Source organism: Hippopotamus amphibius, chromosome 6 (genome assembly GCF_030028045.1).
Source record: "Hippopotamus amphibius kiboko isolate mHipAmp2 chromosome 6, mHipAmp2.hap2, whole genome shotgun sequence".
In the NCBI taxonomy this organism is placed as follows: Eukaryota; Metazoa; Chordata; class Mammalia; order Artiodactyla; family Hippopotamidae; genus Hippopotamus; species Hippopotamus amphibius.
The window spans coordinates 5,985,386-6,004,343 of record NC_080191.1 but is presented as its reverse complement, the minus strand read 5'-3'; the positions used below and the strand labels follow the sequence as shown (position 1 = coordinate 6,004,343).

The 18,958-nt window shown below is 36.3% G+C and overlaps 1 protein-coding gene across 5 annotated transcripts in view; it reads right to left on the bottom strand.

Annotated features, from left to right (window-relative positions):
* The window catches only part of PRKN (parkin RBR E3 ubiquitin protein ligase), a 1,257,866-nt gene that overhangs the window by 1,163,583 nt on the left and 75,325 nt on the right, over positions 1 to 18,958 (bottom strand). The window contains exon 1 of one of the 5 annotated variants that reach the window (XR_009054231.1): positions 8,245 to 11,210. The exons of 3 other annotated variants lie outside the window; for them this stretch is intronic. Coding sequence is in view for 1 of the 2 variants with exons in the window: in XM_057738153.1 (XP_057594136.1) it covers positions 9,304 to 10,799 (1,496 nt within the window). In the remaining variant the exon portion in view is untranslated. Of the gene's footprint in view, positions 1 to 7,736; positions 11,211 to 18,958 lie in introns of those variants that run through there. One more of the 5 variants, XM_057738153.1, reaches the window with a different exon arrangement.

Sequence of the window (18,958 nt, the reverse complement as noted above, 5' to 3'; positions counted from 1 at the left end):
ACAGTCAAGAAATGATGGAGTAGAGAGGCATATTAAAGATGGAATATCTCAGAGGTGACAGTCTCTCTGTGAAACAGGAGACAAGGTCATCTGTTCCAATAGCATTAGAAATCGAGTTTTGGAAATGGTAGAGCTCCTGTGTTGAATGGAGAAGCTGATTCCTAGCAGATAAAATAAGAAAGAGAGTACACAGTAATTATTGTACAATAATAAAAAAGTTGGAATCATTTCATTTTTTTCAAGTACTAGTTCAACAATTAGTGTATCCTTATACCTGGATAAGGATCCAACGTATGCTTTAATGAAAAATGGCCTTAGTTTTGCAAAAGAGACAGGATATGGTTCAAATGATGATATTTACATCAATCCTGTAATGTTTAATCTTAACTCAGTAAAGGCATTTCTATAAGGCAGTTGTACTAAAATAATATCTCATGTACTATTTCACAAATGTTTTCCTATGTGAAAACTCCATGCTGGGAATCATACCAAATGACAAATATAATACTAATTATTTCAACATTAATTTGCATAACGGTCCATAATGAATGGAAAAAGAATTCATGGATTTCCTACTGCCCCAAATCAGATATAAGAAAATATTTTTGCTGTGTTTCTTTTTTATTTACAGATTAAAACATACCCTAAAATAATTCCAAAGTGTTGTCATATTTGTAGATTATATTTTAGTTGATCATAGAATGCACTGAGTAAATTAAAGTTTTAACACTGAGATAATTAAGAAAACTCAATTTTATAACTTTTCCTTGCAGGGGGTGTGAAAAAGTAACTAATACATAATGCTTGACCACATGATCTTGTAGTCCTTTTGCTAATTATCTACAAACCACTGCATAGGTTTTATAGCAGCTACTTCTTACTAACAGTATTATTTCCCTAAAAATGCATTCCTTTTTTTCACACATTTTTGTTTTTAACCATTGTCAAAGAACATTGATATTTTAATAGCATCTGTATTGCAGATGATTGAATATACTACATGACATATATATATATATATTTAAAGGAATAATGCTTTCCATTTAAATTAATGTTAATTGCTTGATAAAAGTTTCAGCAGACCAAAATATTGCAAGTTTTATTTTAGTCAACATTTAAAAATTCTTCATTAAAATCTGGCAGCCTGAAGCACAAAATGTGGCAGACAGGCATTAAAATGTTGTAATAATAGTTTCTAATACAGAAAGCAATCAGCTCGTTTAAAAAATGATCTACTTTATATAAGCCATATCTAATTTGGGACATCTGCTTTAAACAACGTAAGAATTAAATTTGAATTTTGTCATATAATAAGTCTAGAATGATAATTAATTTTTAAAGTACAAGCAGTTGGATAGCATAGCAGAGGAAATGATATGAAATTAAAATTTTAAAAGTATTTAAATCCTAATAAAATCTTTGCTTCTATCCCTCCCAGAAATTTTTATATGTTCTACCCTTTACCCAATTGGATAAACTCTATAAACCAATGTAAATTCTGACTGGGGCAAAATTATGTCTGATTCATCACATATATTAACCATCCACAATGGTCTGAAGTATTTGTTGAAATATAAGATCTATACCTTTCTGCTCCAGCAACTGTCTTATTCTTAGAGTGAACACATTGATTTATTATCACTTTAGTGATATAGTAGTAGTGTATAAAAATTAAAACAATGAATATGTCAAATAATTAATTGGTATACTGAAGGCCCTTTTAAGTAAAACAACTGTAAATTCTTCCCTAAACTTTACACTGTCCTGCCAAGCTAACAAGCTAATAGGAAGTATTCTTCCTATTAATACTGCACAGATCTTCAGAAAAATATCAATTACTTTGATTTCCTAGGCTACCCAAACTGCTAATACAACTTAGTAATTACAGTTCTTTTAAAATGATCCCAAATCTGAGCATCTTCCCATCTAGCCTGATTAGAAGCTGCCATCAACATTAACATCAACCGTTGACAATTCAATATACGTTTGACATGGCAGAGGTGATCATTATCTAAAAGCCTTTTCCTAAAATGCGACTTCTATCTAGGGAAGAACATGTAATGGGGAATTAAGATATTCCCATTTCCAAATAACTGATTCTACCATGAATCTTGTATAAAGCATTCACATTCAGAGGCAAAGACCTCTTTACCTGTAATATTCCCTGTCTCTCACAGATAATGGCCTTGAATTCTGCCAGTATTTTATTTTATTTTATTTTATTTTATTTTTTGCAATTTTTTATTTAGTTTTTTTTTTTAATTTATTATTTTTTTTGGGGGGGGTACACCAGGTTCAATCATCTGTCTGCCAGTATTTTAAAAGGCCACTTTGCTTGCTTCCTCCCTTTCACCAAAAATGCAATAAGATACCAATACACTGTGTATTGTCTTATAAATGTATTTAGAAGCAGGTCCCTAAATTGATGATCAGTATTCAGAATAAAACACTTTCTAACCTGTAAAGCAAAAAATCAGTAGGAATCAAAATGAGACTGAAAAAGAAAGGAACAAGAAAACAATTTTATAGAACCACTTGGCCACAATTTAAAGAGACTTTGGTCAAACAGACTAGTGTAACTAGGAAATCACAGTTTTAGTCCTTAAGTCCTTTGGTAGACTTCTCATCTTTTTCTAAAGCTTCATTCAAATATGGCAGGTCACAAGACCTCACAGCTACCACATAATGGTCTAATGAACCTTCTATGCTATCTGAAGGGCACAGTGATCAACTTTCTAGAGAAAAATAAAAGCTTCAGAGCAGAGTCACCTGCATTTTCAGAGCAGACTTCAATGTTAGGTCACCTGAGGAATAACTGTTCTACTACAGTCCGTACAAGTTCCAGTCATATGTATTAAGTAGTCTTTAAGTTTAATGCCAAAATTAAATTGCAGCTGTCAACAATCACTTACAGATAGAAAACCAATTGTTTTTTAATGTTACAGTAACCAGGTTTTCCAACAGGAAGCTGCAATATTAACCCTGTGACCTCCCTGGGAGTCCCTTGTAAGTAGGATGCTTTAATAATTGATTTTGTATAACTGTAATAAGAGAAATATGTAAACAAGACAAAAGCAAATACTAAAATGACAGGCAAAAATAGGACCAAAATAAAAATCCAGTTTGTCATAATAATATAAAATTTTAACAAACTAGTCTAATAAAATAGTCTAGTCTAATATAATAAAAAATAATAACGCTAACTTCTACATAATAAAATATATTTTATAAACATCTTTCTGGAAAACATATGCAAAACTGAAATTCAAAGGATTTGGTAGGTACAATCCTATGTGAGAAAGATTTTTAATTTAAACTATTAAATAGTGTTAACTTTCAATATTTGTCATATTTAATTTCTACATTATGTAAGAATTTTGAATGTTTTTTAATATCTATCTTTTAGTATTCACTGCTATTCCTTGCAAGCACTACTATTTCATGGTATAAAATCATCAAGCCAAACTTTTAAGTAAATTAATCCATTTGGTCCTTAAGAAAAGAAAGATTATAAAGCTTAATATTCCAGTTTCTAGAGAAGTTGAATTGTGTATAGAGACAGACTTATAGAACTTCATACATGTGATTGATTTTTCAACTTGGGAATGCATGCTGACCTGGAGGCTGTGGTGTGCTTGGTTTCTGTTCCCACTCGCTGAATGTAGGTGTCCAATGAGCCCCATTACTGGTGCCACCAGCCCAATAAGGGTCTCTCTCCCCCTTGGACCCTGAATGTACCTGCGATGGCAGAATGATGTGACAGAGGGAAGAAGACAACTTGTACCATGATGCACTAAACAAGTGAATAAAGATGGAAAACTACTTTTCATCATTGCCCCAAATATCCTAAGTATGAGTGACATTTAACTCAATATTAATATATAGCTTCTAAATAACTGTAAGTGGAAAATGTTTAATGATAAACTAGACAGTTACAGAGAAAACTCAGTGCATGGAGAAACTGCTACAAGGCACAGTGGCAAGAGAACTAACCAAGTATTTAGAAACAGACTGCAGTGGAACCTGAATTTCCTTTAAGTCCCAGAACAGCTGGTGTGTGTTCACTTTTCTACCCTTGGCTCTGGCTCTTTTCTAAGGCTGGAATGCCAGTGGCACACGCTGGGGGCTGAGACCACGGCCTCTGGAAAGCCTTCCCTCTGCTATTTCCACAATAACCTTGATCACTTCACAGTGTAAAGATACACTCACATGTTTCTCTCCCTCCATATCCTACATTTCTTCTGGCAAAGATTTTATGCTTTATTCAGCTTGTATCACCGGCAATGGCTGACACAAGGAGAGTGGTGGACAAATCTTTATTCAATTAAATAAATCCTCCTGGACTCCATTTTCTCATCTGTAATATTTAAGTTTTATGTCCCTTTCAACTTCTATAATTCTATGATTTCTTTTTTAAAAAAATTCAAATACTGTACTTTTCCCTCAGCTACTTTACATACATCAAAGAACAAAGCATCTTTTGTAGTTTACCTTGATTTCTCCCTTTCATGCAAGCCAGTCCTGCGTGCTCACAAGAGCCAACTTTCACACACAATAGTTAAGAATAGCCTCATACATCTTTTTCATATGTGGAAAATAGACACAGCCTTGGGTCTTGAGAAGGGTAGTTAATTGCACTTTGAGCCATGTATTCAGTTTCCAAAGTTTTTTTAATGTCTTTTCTCCCTTCCTTCTCCCTCTGGCTCTTTCTCCCCCTCGCCCCCACTCCACCCCCAGCCCCCTTCTCTTTCTTGGTGTTTGACCAGAAAAATAAGAAGTCATGAAAACCAAATCAGTGCAACAAAAGACTTGACTTTTAGGGTAAAGTCATCAACATGATTATAAGTGAAGGCTCAAAAGGCTCAAATTTGATTTTGTGCATGAGACATGTTTGTTAATAGTGCTTTTCTTCCCCTACATTTCAAATGTTCTCTAAGAGCAGAGCTTTGTCAGATTACCTCTCCTTGCTATTATGTTTTTCATAATTTCTTTAAATAATACTCTTAATTTGCATTACTCTTCTGAGGAATTTTATTTCTTAATTTGGCTGACATTCAGATTTTTCAACTGTCATTATGATCTAAGAGTTTGCTGATTCTCAATGATAATCACATTAAAAAAACGTTCAAAGGAAAACAATTTGGTGATAGCTAATAGCCTCTCTGATGATTCTGCTAATCGTTTTACACAGGCAGATCTGTTACCTAGTATGTGTGAATACATCAAGCACATGACTAATTTCAGGTTTCAGGGACTGGGAACCTGACTGATTCTGTATGATGCATCCAGCTGAAATCCAGGAAATATGACCCATTCTTTCTAGCTCTACCAATCTTGATTCCTTGTATTCAGTAAGTTAGTAGCAATATTAGCTCTAAATCATAAAGGTATCAGGGATGTTTGGAGAAAAAGCTGGCTCCCAAACAAACAACCAGTTATAAGGCATTCCCTAAGAATTAAAATATTCTCTTGCATGCTGTGACTGAAAAGTAGTGGAAATTATAATAAAAATGAATTATTTGACACTTGCCAAATCTCAGTAACAGCTATATATTACTTAAATATTCACATAATTTGTTCACAAGAGTTAATGCTAAATTGCTCTGATTTTAGCATTATTATACACTCCTAATTCTATTATTGGACAACATATCTTTTTTTCTTGAAAACAAGTCACTAGAAAAAAAAAAAACATCTCAGCCACATAAATTTATTCTACAAACCTGACATGAAATAAATACTCAACACAAATACATAAGAGCACCAAATGTCTGGCTAAAAATGGCTTTGAAATTATTGAGCCCTCTCCTTCTGTTGTGGAACAATGCAGAAAACCAACCAATAACAAAGGCTGAACTTGGTTTCAAACCTCTCTATTTCATCTACAAGGAAACTGTGTTCAAGAGTGATAAAGAGATCACTAAAGGTAACACTGCCTTGTTCAATGAATTTAAGGGAATTTATTAGGCAAACATATGAAATCCTAACTAGCCCTGGAGCTTCTCAAGAGACTTTGACTGGTGTGAACAGTGACAGAGAATGCGTATAGTGTAAAACAGAAATGAAAAAAAGACATGAAGAAGCAAAATATAGTTAGAGACATACACGGTTAGACTGAGATTCCAGGGGTCAAATCTGCAAACATATAAACATGCACACACAAACACACACACTTCAACTGAGGTCAAACACCACAAGAGAGACCAGCTTCCAATAAGAACCCCTGAGCAAAGCTGAAAGAAGTGAGAGCTGGATGCACAGGTTTTCAGTCATCATGAGACCAGCTCTTAAGTTTTCACCTCCACTTTGCCTTAATTTGAGTCCCACAGAAGTTAATTCAATTCACACAGAAGCTTTAGCTTGAAATTAGGAAGAAATTAAAAACTATGATCTCATATTTGACTTTTGTATTCTCCTCTTTCCTAGTAACTGCCTATCATAAATGAAATTAAAGAATAAAAGAGTACTTTAAAAATTTTAGGTGGGGGGAAAAGATGGCGGAGGAGTAGGATGTGGAGATCACCTTCCTCCCCACAAACACACCAAAAATACATCTACCTGTGGAGTGGCTCCTGCTGAACACCTTCTGAATGCTGGCAGAGGACCTCAGACATCCAAAAAGGCAAGAGAATTTCCACGTAATTGGGTAGCACAAAGGAAACACGGGAAAAAGAGAGACAAAGGAATCTTGAGGAGACTGGCCCCCTTGGGAGGAAGCTGTGAGGTGGGGAAGGCTCCCACACACTGGGCAGCCCTCTCACTGGCGGGGAAGGACAGGGGGAGCCTCGGAGCCCCCAGAAGACAGAGCAACGGCACGTGTGCGGAGGGCAGAACAGAGAGATCCCTGCATGGAGGATTCAGGCAGCGCTCCATAGCCAGAGAAGCTAATCTGCTCACCCGCAGAGGCAGTGGAGGCTGGGCACTGCGGCTTGGACTTCGGAGAACAGACACCAGGGAGAGAGCTGGGGCTGGCTGTGTGAGAGCAGCCTGGGGGGCAGGTGTGCCAGCAAGCTAGGAGGGAGTTTGGGGAAAATCCTGGGCCAGACAGAGAGACAGGGGACCTTTGTTTCAGAGTGCTTGGGAGGAACTTCCCTCTCCGTGAACTCACAGGCTGCGAAGCGGCACGACCCACGGCTGCTGGATTGAAATGCCCACTACCCGGTGCCCCCGCCCTGCCGTGCACCTCTGGGTCCGCCTACAGCCCGCCCCACATGCCACCAGGCCCCTCGGACCATCAGCCAACCTGCCCGCTGCCCTGCTCCCCTGCCCCGCGACGTGCTACTGGGCCCTACCGCCCGCCCACCTGCTGCCACCAAGGGTCCTGTGTGTAAGACAAGTCATTGGCTACACCCTCCTGGCAACAGGTGAAGCCCGTCAACACCAAGGGTCCTGCGTTCAGGACCAACTTCCCTAGGAGAACGCATAGCACACCTCAGGCTCACGCTGACCTCTGCTGCTACAAGCGTTCCTGCAGATTTCAATTAGACGGCCATATCCCTACCTCACCTGGACCTGAAGATGCAAGTGAGCCCCAATCACCCTCTTTTGCTCCCTTTTACCTGGGCGGAAACTGACTCCTGAGAGCAACCCACAAGCAAAGAAAGAACCAAAACCAAAACTGATCCCCGAGGACTGCAGAACCAGAAGAGAAAGGGAAAAGAGCCGGAGGAGGAGCAGATTTAATACCCACAATAGGCTAGATAGATCCTGCAGCTGTGGATCGCCTGAAGAGATAAGTGTCTCTACAATAGAGACTGTAGACATAGGGGGCAACTGGGGACTGTGGGGACAAATACACACAGGACTAATACCAGATCACAGTCTGAGCTGTCCACAGTCCTCTCCACAGCAGGTGCAGAGCCATACCTAGAAGTATTGGAGGACTTCTTGGTATGTTCCTCTAATTTCGGGTCTTAGGTATTTGTTAGTTTAATCTTAACTGTATATTTTTGTATGTGGATTTGCTTGTAATTGGTATGAGCACTCCCTTCTTTCTTTTCTTCTTTTTTAGAACTTTTATTGAGATACAGTTAACATACAATAAACTGCATATATTTAGAGTATCCCAATCTCCCAATTCATTCCCCCCCAACCCTCCCCACTTTCCCCAATTGGTGTCCATATGTTTGTTCTCTACATCTGTACCTCTATTTCTGCCTTGCAAACCAGATGATTTGTACCATTTTTCTATACTCTGCATATATGTGTTAATATACGGTATTTCTTTTTCTCTTTCTGACTCACTTCACTTTGTATGACAGTTTCCAAGTCCATCCATGTCTCTAGAAATGTCCCAGTTTCCTTGCTTTTTACAGCTGAGTAATATTCCATTGTATATATGTACCACAACTTTTTTATCTATTCATCTATTGATGGACATTTAGGTTGCTTCCATGTCCTGGCTATTGTAAATAGTGCTGCAATGAACACTGGAGTGCATGTGTCTTTCTGAATTATGGTGTTCTCTGGGTATAGGTCCAGCAGTGGGATTGCTGGGTCATATGGGAACTCTATTTTTAGTTTTGCAAGGAACCTCCATACTGTTCTCCATAGTGGCTGTATCAATTTACATTCCCACCAACAGTGCAAGAGCATTCCCTTTTCTCCACACCCTCTCCAGCATTTACTGTTTGTTGATTTTCTGATGATGCCCATTCTAACCAGTGTGAGGTGATACCTCATTGTCGTTTTGATTTGCATTTCTCTAATCATTAGTGATGTTGAGCTGCTTTTCATGTGCCTCTTGGCCATCCGTATGTCTTCTTAGGTGAAATGCCTATTTAGGTCTTCTGACCATTTTTTGATTGGGTTGCTTGTTTTTTTGATATTGAGCCAGATGAACTGTTTATATATTTTAGAGATTAGTCCTTTGTCTGTTGATTCGTTTGCAAATATTTTCTCCCATTCAGAGGGTTGTCTTTACGTCTTGCTTATAGTTTCCTTTGCTGTGCAGAAGCTCTGAAGTTTCATTAGGTCCCACTTATTTATTTTTGTTTTTATTTCCATTACTCTAGGGGGTGGATCAAAAAAGATCTTGCTGTTATTTACGTCAAAGAGTGTTCTTCCTATGTTTTCCTCTAGCAGTTTTACAGTGTCTGGCCTTACATGTAGGTCTTTAATCCATCTTGAGTTTATTTTTGTGTATGGTGTTAGGGAGTGTTCTAATCTCATTCTTTTACATGCAGCTGTCCAGTTTTCCGAGCACCACTTATTGAAGAGGCTGTCTTCTCTCCATTGTGTATCCTTGCCTCCTTTGTCATAGATTAGTTGACCATAGTTTATCTCTGGGCTTTCTATTCTGTTCTATTGATCTATATATCTGTCTTTGTGCCAGTACCATACTGTCTTGATCACTGTAGCCTTGTAGTATAGCCTGAAGTCAGGAAGCCTGATTCCATCAACTCCGTCTTTCCTTCTCAAGATTGCTTTGGCTATTCGGGGTCTTTTGCGTTTCCATACAAATCGTAAAATTTCTTGTTCTAGTTCTGTGAAAAATGCCATTGGTAATTTGATGGGGATTGTGTTGAATCTGTAAATTGCTTTGGGTAGCATAGTCACTTGCACGATGTTGATTCTTCCAATACAAGAACATGGTATGTCCCTCCATCTGTTTGTATCATCTTTGATTTCTTTCATTAGTGTCTTATAGTTTTCTGAGTACAGGTCTTTTACCTCCTTGGTTAGGTTTATTCCTAGATATTTTATTCTTTTTGTTGCAATGGTGAATGGGATTGTTTCCTTCATTTCTCTTTCTGATCTTTCATTGTTAGTGTATAGAAATGCAACAGATTTCTGTGTGTTAATTTTGTATCCTGCAACATTACCAAATTCATTGATTAGCTCAAGTAGTTTTCTGGTGGCATCTTTAGGATTTTCTATGTATAGAATCATGTCATCTGCAAACAGTGACAGTTTTACTTGTTCTTTTCCAATTTGGATTCCTTTTATTTCTTTTTCTTCTCTGATTGCTGTGGCAAGGACTTCCAAAACTATGTTGAATAGTAGTGGCGAGAGTGGACATCCTTGTCTTGTTCCTGATCTAAGAGGGAATGCTTCCAGTTTTTCACCAATGATGTTTGCTGTGGGTTTGTTGTATATGGTCTTTATTATGTTGAGGTAGGCTCCCTCTATGCCCACCTTCTGGAGAGTTTTTATCATAAATGGGTGTTCAATTTTGTCAAAAGCTTTTCCTGTATCTATTGAGATGATCATGTGGTTTTTATCCTTTGATTTGTTAATATGGTGTATCACATTGATTGATTTGCATATATTGAAGAATGCTTGCATCCCAGGGATAAACCCCACTTGATCATGGTGTATGATCCTTTTAATGTGTTGTTGGATTCCGTTGGCTAGGATTTTGTTGAGGAGTTTTGCATCTAAATTCATCAGTGATATTGGTCTATAGTTTTCTTTTTTTGTAGTATCTTTGTCTGGTTTTGGTATCAGGGTGATGGTGGATTCATAAAATGAGTTTGGGAGTGTTCCTTCCTCTGCAATGTTTTGGAAGAGTTTGAGAAGGATGGTTGTTAGCTCTTCTCTAAATGTTTGATAAAATTCACCTGTGAATCCATCTGGTCCTGGACTTTGGTTTGTTGGGAGATTTTTAATCACAGTTTCAATTTCATTCCTTGTGATTGGTCTGTTCATATTTTCTATGTCTTTCTGATTCAGTCTTGGAAGGTTATACCTTTCTAAGAATCTGTCCATTTCACCCAGGTTTTCCATTTTATTGGCATATAGTTGCTTGTAGTAGTCTCTTATGGTGCTTTTTATTTCTGCGGTGTCTGTTGTAACTTCTCCAGAAATAAATGAAATAGAAACAAAGAAAACAATAGCAAAAATCAATAAAACTAAAAGCTGGTTCTTTGAGAAGGTAAATAAAATTGATAAACCTCTAGCAAGACTCATCAAGAAAAAGAGGGAGAGGACTTTTTTTCTTTTCTTAGCTCTCTCATTTTCTCCTCTATCTGGTTTCTTTACCTCTTCTCTTTTTGCAAGTGCAGGTGTGCACATATTGTGTGGTTTTTAACTGATTAGAGTTGCTTTTACCACCAGTCTTGGGGATCTGTCTGTCCTTTCCCTTTCTTCCCCTTTTACTTCCTTTTTTTTTTTTTTGCTCTCCTTCTACCTCCTTTTTCTCCATATTGTGCAGCTTCCAGGGTCTTGGTGCCCCAGCCAGAGGTCAAACCTGGACCTCTGAAACAGCAGAGCACACGCCAGGACACTGGACCACCAGAGAACTCCTGACCTCATGAAATATTAATCAGCAAGTACTCTCCAGGAGTTCTCATTCTCAACACCAAACTCCAAATTCAACGAAAGGCCAGCAAGATCCAGTGCTTGATATCTCAAACCAGACAGAACAGAGACAAAAGGAATTACTACTAGCCAGCATAGAGAAAGGAGACAGCAAATACTATAAATCAGACAAAATGAAAAAACAAAGACATACGTTGCAGGCAAAGGAGCAAGATAAAAACCCATAAGACCAAATAAATGAAGAAGAAATTGGCAAATTGCCTGAAAAAGAATTCAAAGTAATAATAGTAAAGATGATCCAAAATCTCGAAAACAAAATAGAGAAAATACAAGAAACATTTAATAAGGACCTCGAAGAACTAAAGAGCAAATAAACAGTAATGAACAACACAATAACTGAAATTAAAAATACTCTAGATGGTATAAACAGCAGAATAATTGAGGCAGAAGAACGAATAAGTGAGTTGGAAGATAGAATGGGGGAAATAACGGCCACAGAGCAGGAAAAAGAAAAAAGAATAAAAGGAATGGAAGACAGTCTCAGAGACCTTGGGGAGAACATTAAGCGTACTAACATTCGAATTATAGGCATCCCAGAAGAAGAAAAAAAGAAAGAGTCTGAGAAAATATTTGAGGAGATTATGGTAGAAAACTGCCCCCACATGGGAAAGGAAATAGTAAACCAAGTCCAAGAAGTGCAGAGAGTCCCATACAGAATAAACCCAAGGAAAAATACACCGAGGTGCACATTAATCAAACTAACGAAAATTAAACACAAAGAAAAAATATTAAAAGCAGCAAGAGAAAAGCAACAAATAACATATAAGGGAAAACCCATAAGGATAACAGCTGACCTTTCTACAGAAACTCTGCAGGCCAGAAGGGAATGGCAGGATATACTGAAAGTCCTGAAAGGGAAAAACCTACAGCCAAGAATACTCTACCCAGCAAGAATCTCATTCAGATTCAACAGAGAAATCAAAAGCTTTCCAGACAAGCAAAAGTTAAGAGAATTCAGCACCACCAAAACAGCCTTACAACAAGTGCTAAAGGAACTTCTCTAAGTAGGAAACACAAGAGAAGGAAAAGTCTGCCAAAAACAAACCCAAAACAATCAAGAAAATGGTAATAGGAACACACATGTCAATAATTACCTTAAATGTAAATGGATTAAATGCTCCAACCAAAAGACACAGACTGGCTGAATGGATACAAAAACAAGACCCTTCTGTATGCTGCCTACAAGAAACCCACTTCAGACCAAGGACACATATAGACTGAAAGGAAAGGGATGGAAAAAGATATTCCATGCAAATGGAAGTCAAAAGAAAGCTGGAGTAGCAATACTCATATCAGACAAAGTAGACCTTAAAGTAAAGACTATTACAAGAGACAAGGAAGGACACTACATAATGACCAAGGGATCCATCCAAGAAGAACATATCACAATGGTAAATATCTATGCACTCAACACAGGAGCACCTCAATACATAAGGCAAATGCTAACAGCCATAAAAGGGGAAATCGACAGTAACACAATAATAGTTGGAGACTTGAACAACTCATTTACACCAATGGACAGATCATCCAAACAGAAAATAAATAAGGACAAATAAGCTTTAAATGACACATTAGACCATCTCAACTTAATTTATATTTATAAGACATTCCATCCAAAAACTACAGGATACACTTCCTTCTTAAGTGCACATGGAACATTCCCCAGGATAGATCACATCTTGGGGCATAAATCAAGCTTCATTCAATTCAAGAAAATTGAAATCATATCAAGCATCTTCTCTGACCACAATGCCATGAGATTAGATATCAATTACAGGAAAAAAACTGCAAAAAATACAAACACATGGAGGCTAAACAATTCACCATTAAACAACCAAGAAATCACTGCAGATATCAAAGAGGAAATCAAAAAATACCTAGAAACAAATGACAATGAAAACAAGATGATTCAAAACCTATGGGACGCAGCAAAAGCAGTTCTAACAGGGAAGTTGATAGCAATACAATCCTACCTCAAGAAACAGGAAAAATTTCGAACAAAGAACCTAACCTTACACCTAAAACAATTAGAGAAAGGAGAACAAAAAAACCCCAAAGTGAGCAGAGAGAAAGAAATCATAAAGATCAGATCAGAAATAAAAGAAAAAGAAAGGAAGGAAACAATAGCAAAGATCAATAAAACTAAAAGCTGGTTCTTTGAGAAGATAAATAAAATTGATAAACCATTAGCCAGACTTGTCAGGAAAAAAAGGGAGAAGATGCAAATCAACAGAATTAGAAATGAAAAAGGAGAAGTGACAACTGACATTGTAGAAATACAAAAGATCATTAGAGACTACTACAAGAAACTGTATGCCAATAAACTGGATAACCTGGAAGAAATGGATAAATTCTTAGAAAAATACAATCTTCCAAGACTAAACCAGGAAGAAACAGAAAATAAGAACAGACCAATCACAAGTATGGAAATTGAGACTGTGATTAAAAATCTCCCAACAAACAAAAACCCAGCGCCAGATGGCTTCACAGGCTAATTCTATCAAACATTTAGAGAAGAGCTTACACCTATCCTTCTCAAACTCTTCCAAAATATAGCAGAAGGAGGAAGACTCCCAAACTCATTCTACGAGGCCACCATCACACTGATACCAAACCCAGGCAAAGATGTCACAAAAAAAGAAAATTACAGGCCAATATCACTGATGAATATAGATGTGAAATTCCTCAACAAAATACTAGCTAACAGAATCCAACAGCACATTGAAAAGATCATACACCATGATCAAGTGGGATTTATATCTGGAATGCAAGGATTCTTCAATATATGCAAGTCAATCAATGTGATACATCATATTAACAAATTGAAGGGTAAAAACCATATGATCATCTCAATAGATGCAGAAAAGGCTTTTGACAAAATTCAACATCGATTTATGATAAAAACTCTCCAGATAATGGGAATAGAAGGAAATTACCTCAACATAATAAAAGCCATATATGACAAGCCAATAGCCAACATCATTCTTAATGGTGAAAAACTGAAAGCATTCCCTCTAAGAACAGGAAAAAAGACAAGGGTGTCCACTCTCACCACTATTATTCAACATACTTTTAGAAGTTTTAGCCACAACAATTAGAGAAGAAAAATAAAAGGAATCCAAATTGGAAAAGAAATAAAATTGTCACTCTTTGCAGATGACATATTATACATAGAAAACCCTAAAGAAGCTTCCAGAAAACTGCATTCTAACTCAACTCTAAGTCCTACAATATAATCACTGCAGATGGTATTTTCAGATTCCTTCAGTCTCTTTCACAGTTTCATTCATGATCGGCTAAAAAAGAAAAGAAGATCCTTCTCGTAATTTGTTTGAATAGACATTCTATTCCCCACTGAAAAGAATTCCACATTATTTCTTTTCCTTTATGCCTAACTATAAAAGTAAAACAATATTATCCCAAAGTGGTTGTTACTACTCTTCAACTCTTTGAAGGATGGAATGAATGACAATAAGCTTTCAAATAACTCCTACGAGTAAGCACAGATAGGCTAGACCAAGAAAAAAAAATTTTTAGACCAACTGAAGCAAAGTTTTTTATATTAAGAAAACAGGGAAGGAGATCTATGTCTATCCATATATACAATAATACAACTGACCTGAAATTTGTTAAGAGAAAAATTTGTGAATGACAGTGATTCTGACTTTGTCTCCTTGGTGACAGAAACCTATATTTATGACAAGAACACAAAGGATTTGCCAAATTATCTAAATTCTAATGCTCTCCTCCCATCCATATAACCCATTCCCATCCATCCATTTCATTATTCTTTCCCAGGTCTAGAGCAATGTCCTCCATTCTCGTTTCTCTATTGCCAAGTCAGCTTATGCACTTATATCAGTTGAATGTTTCTAAAAGCTTAAGCCTGTCATTTTTCCAGCAAAAAACTTTCACTGTGCCTCCAAACTCTGCAACTGCTACCTATCTCTCCTTGCACACATCTCTCTCCACACCTCTGTGATTCTGGCCGCTGTGCTAGGTTAAGTTTGCCAGGCTGCCTCTATGTCATGTTGCTTTACACTGCTCTAAGCATTCTCAAGTAAACAAAGATCTGTTTTGAATTAAGTGTTTCTAAAACACCGTATTTGATTTTTTCCTGTCATCTCATGCTTGTCCCCGACGTGTTTATTCCTTAGAATTCTCTAGTTGGGTAAATGGCACTGTCATTCCCCCAGTTGCTCAGGCCTAGTAAAGTACAATTTTCAAAAAGGTAAAACATAACTCACATGTAAATGTAAAACAAACATGTGTCAAAGATTTTATATGCTCAGTAATTAATGAGGAAACCAGTAAGATGTTAAATCAGTTAAAATGAGAACTTGAACAGCAAGGTGTTTAAAGTCAATTTTAAAAAGTAGTGTTAGGATAAGATTGCTGGATTAGATACAAAATGGGTTAATATCCAATGGGGTAATAAACAATACATTTTTAAATCATCTTTTCTACCAGGCAGAAAGTATCTGCATCTCTACCAGATAATAAACTATAAATTGATCTCTTCCCCTACAGTTATACAATAGGCCAGAAAACAGAAAATCAAAGGTGAAAGCCTGCACTGAACTGAAGAAATATCCAGTAATGCCTGCCCATTTCTATGTTTCAGAAAATTTTTCAGAAATTCTTGCCCCTTGATCATAAATAATGCCCAGAGATTGTGCTTAAACAGAAAGTCTAGCCTCATTAGGTTTGACCTAATTATTCACAGAGATGCAATGTGGCAAGAGTCCTAATTAAAAATACAGGCCTTCTTGAGTTTCTTCTGCAAATTTAGGGCCTTATAGTACTGACCAACTACGAACAACTAAGAATTAACTTCTGTCTGGACTTCTTGTTGAGCATCTCGTATAGGATTAGATTTTTAAATCCTCAATTACTTACCATGGGTCCCCTTCCCCAACAGATCTCACCTTTAGTATCTATGCATTTGGGTGATTCTTCTCTTCTTGGATTCAAACATTTTCTCAGTTTTCTGACTTGGCAGGAGACCATTCCAGGTGTGAGGCTGGTGCCCTGTAAGCCAGTTCCTAACCAAGGTTCTTGGGAGGACTTTGTAGGCATTAATTCACATTAAACAGTCTTCCATACAGGCTTCCAATGAAGTACTTGCTCTCTAATAGTGGGCTATTCATACCTGATTAAATGACAATCACTCTCAAATGCAATATTGGTTGCACAGTTGATTTTTCCAATTATATTCTGGTAAAAAGTGGCAAGATTCTTATGAATCTATCCAGATAATTAGATTGCAAAGTCAAGTAACAAATCTTGGTAAAACAGTTGTTTATGAATCCTAAGGGACATGTGAAAATCAGATACCATCAAAATGTTTCATTTCAGTTTACCAAAGTAAAGTGCACTGAGATTCAGAGACATCTCAAGAAAGAGAAAGGGCTTCCTCATATAACCATAAAGAATATAACAGTCAAATAGTACCAACAATACGCAAACAAATAACCACAAATAAATTTCTCTTATCAGTTCATTCAGTCCTTAGTGATTAAGTCTTGCTCCACTGGATACTGTTTCATAAAGTATGTCTGCTGCTGGACTGAAGAAAACCTGAAAATCCTGACTGCCCTTGGTATAGTTTGAACATTGTCTAACAGTGTCCACTTGGAAGCCTGCGCTCAAGCCTGTCCACTGAAGTGAAGTAGTTCAGAGTGCTATGAAGTCCTTCCCACAGATTCTGAAACTCTTCTCATGTGAAGGTAAAAATTCTTGCCTATAGCTTATAGCAGAACCATCAGGCAAGTACTGGAGAGAAGAACCCTGTTTGATGAGACTCATGACATGCTTAACTTAGTATAGTAACCAATAATATCACAATGAACAATAGTAAAATTATCTCTTGGGATAGAACACATGACTATTTCATAAGCTTTTCCCCTGAGAGTAAAAACATAAACTGACAAATTGTCAGGGCCTTTTCAAAATGTGTACAATCTATAAGATATGTATATAAGTAACTAATATTTTGTTTATACAATCTTAACCTATTGAAGGTTGACCATCTTTTCCGATTTGACAACTTTACCTATGCAGCTCTTATAATAGCTTGAGCTAATACAGAGACTTAGAACCACCAAACAAACTTCATATTTTCTTTCCAGAGGTCCTCTGGAAAAATGCAAAGATAGTTTTCAGCATAAAAGATATCCTGAAAAACAATTTTTTTTCTAAATTTATCATCTAATCTAGGGAAGGCAAAATCAAGAGTTGCCAGAAGAGATTTGCTTAGTTAATTAAGATAGAAGCACAGGAGCATAAGAAACAGTACTTGGTTACTTACTTAATCAAGATGAAAAAAAAGAAGAATCTTTGGTTCTTCACAAGTGAGGAACCATTGTTCATCAGTTTTTCTGTTGTTTGCATGTGTTTTGTTTTATTTTGTTTTTGTAAATAATCAAGGACATGATGAAGTCAACACAAAGCTGAGAAAATTATTGTTGAGATACAAAATCCCTGACACATGGGCTGGCAAATTACTCAGCAGGTAAAGAAGAACCTTTACCATTCTTGGTTAACGCTAAGATCACTGTATCATATTAACAAAGTGAGTTACTTTCCAGTTTTGCATTTGTGCATTGCTTGGCAGTAAAGTTTTTATGAGATCCTTCTATTTCCTTAAAATGTCTTGTGAATAATCTTATCAAAACTGAGCAAACTTTACAAAAAATTTAATACATTTCATTATTTCTTATCAGTTTTAGATATCATAAGGCAAGGAAAATAAAATTCACTTCCCTCAATCACTCTACAACTTGCATACTCACTGTCTTTCACCAACCTTCCTATACTGGAGCCAACTAGTACCTTACTTTAGGAAAACACCAGCCTAATTTTTTTTTCTTGAAAAGTAAAAGAACTTACATAGTTGTACTCCTTTGTCACTATTGCTTCTAGTGATAATATTAGTTATGACTTTTAGCAAATGTAATAACTACTATTTCATAGAGAACACCAGATGGTAGGTACTGAAAACTGTCCATCACATTCAGCATTTTAGCAGGTCAGCAAAGCTCATAGACACACATCACACAATTTTCTGTAGCCACATTCATCTCTTTTACACCTTCCAGAAAGTGGCAAAAAAATGAACACATTCATGGATTTTTATCCATAAATTACAAACCAAAAATACAAAAATTTAAAAATATCTTTAGCATTGTTATAATATTCTATCTTACATAGAAATTATTCATGTATCCAAAATATTATTTATTAATTCACCCAATTTAATATTAATTCAAGTTTTGAAATTACCTTTTGCCTTGAAATCATGTTTAAGCTGACACGCTACAAAATATAATTACTGTTAGAAAATCACGGGTCTAAATTATGGTTAAATATGTTTGAAAATATTTTACAAACTCAAACATTATATATGATGTTTGAGTTTGTAAATGTTAATTTACTAGATTAGAAACCAATGTAAGAAGTTTAGAAAATTCAGTTTCTCTAGTCTTTTCATGGAAAAAATCTAAATCTTATAAAAAATATAATGTATTTATACACTATGCTTAAAACTGAAAAATCAGAGAAAAGTTGTATAACTTTTTCTTAAAAGTTACTAAGCTAATCTAATGTGTTCAAAGATTCACCTTTGGGACTTCCC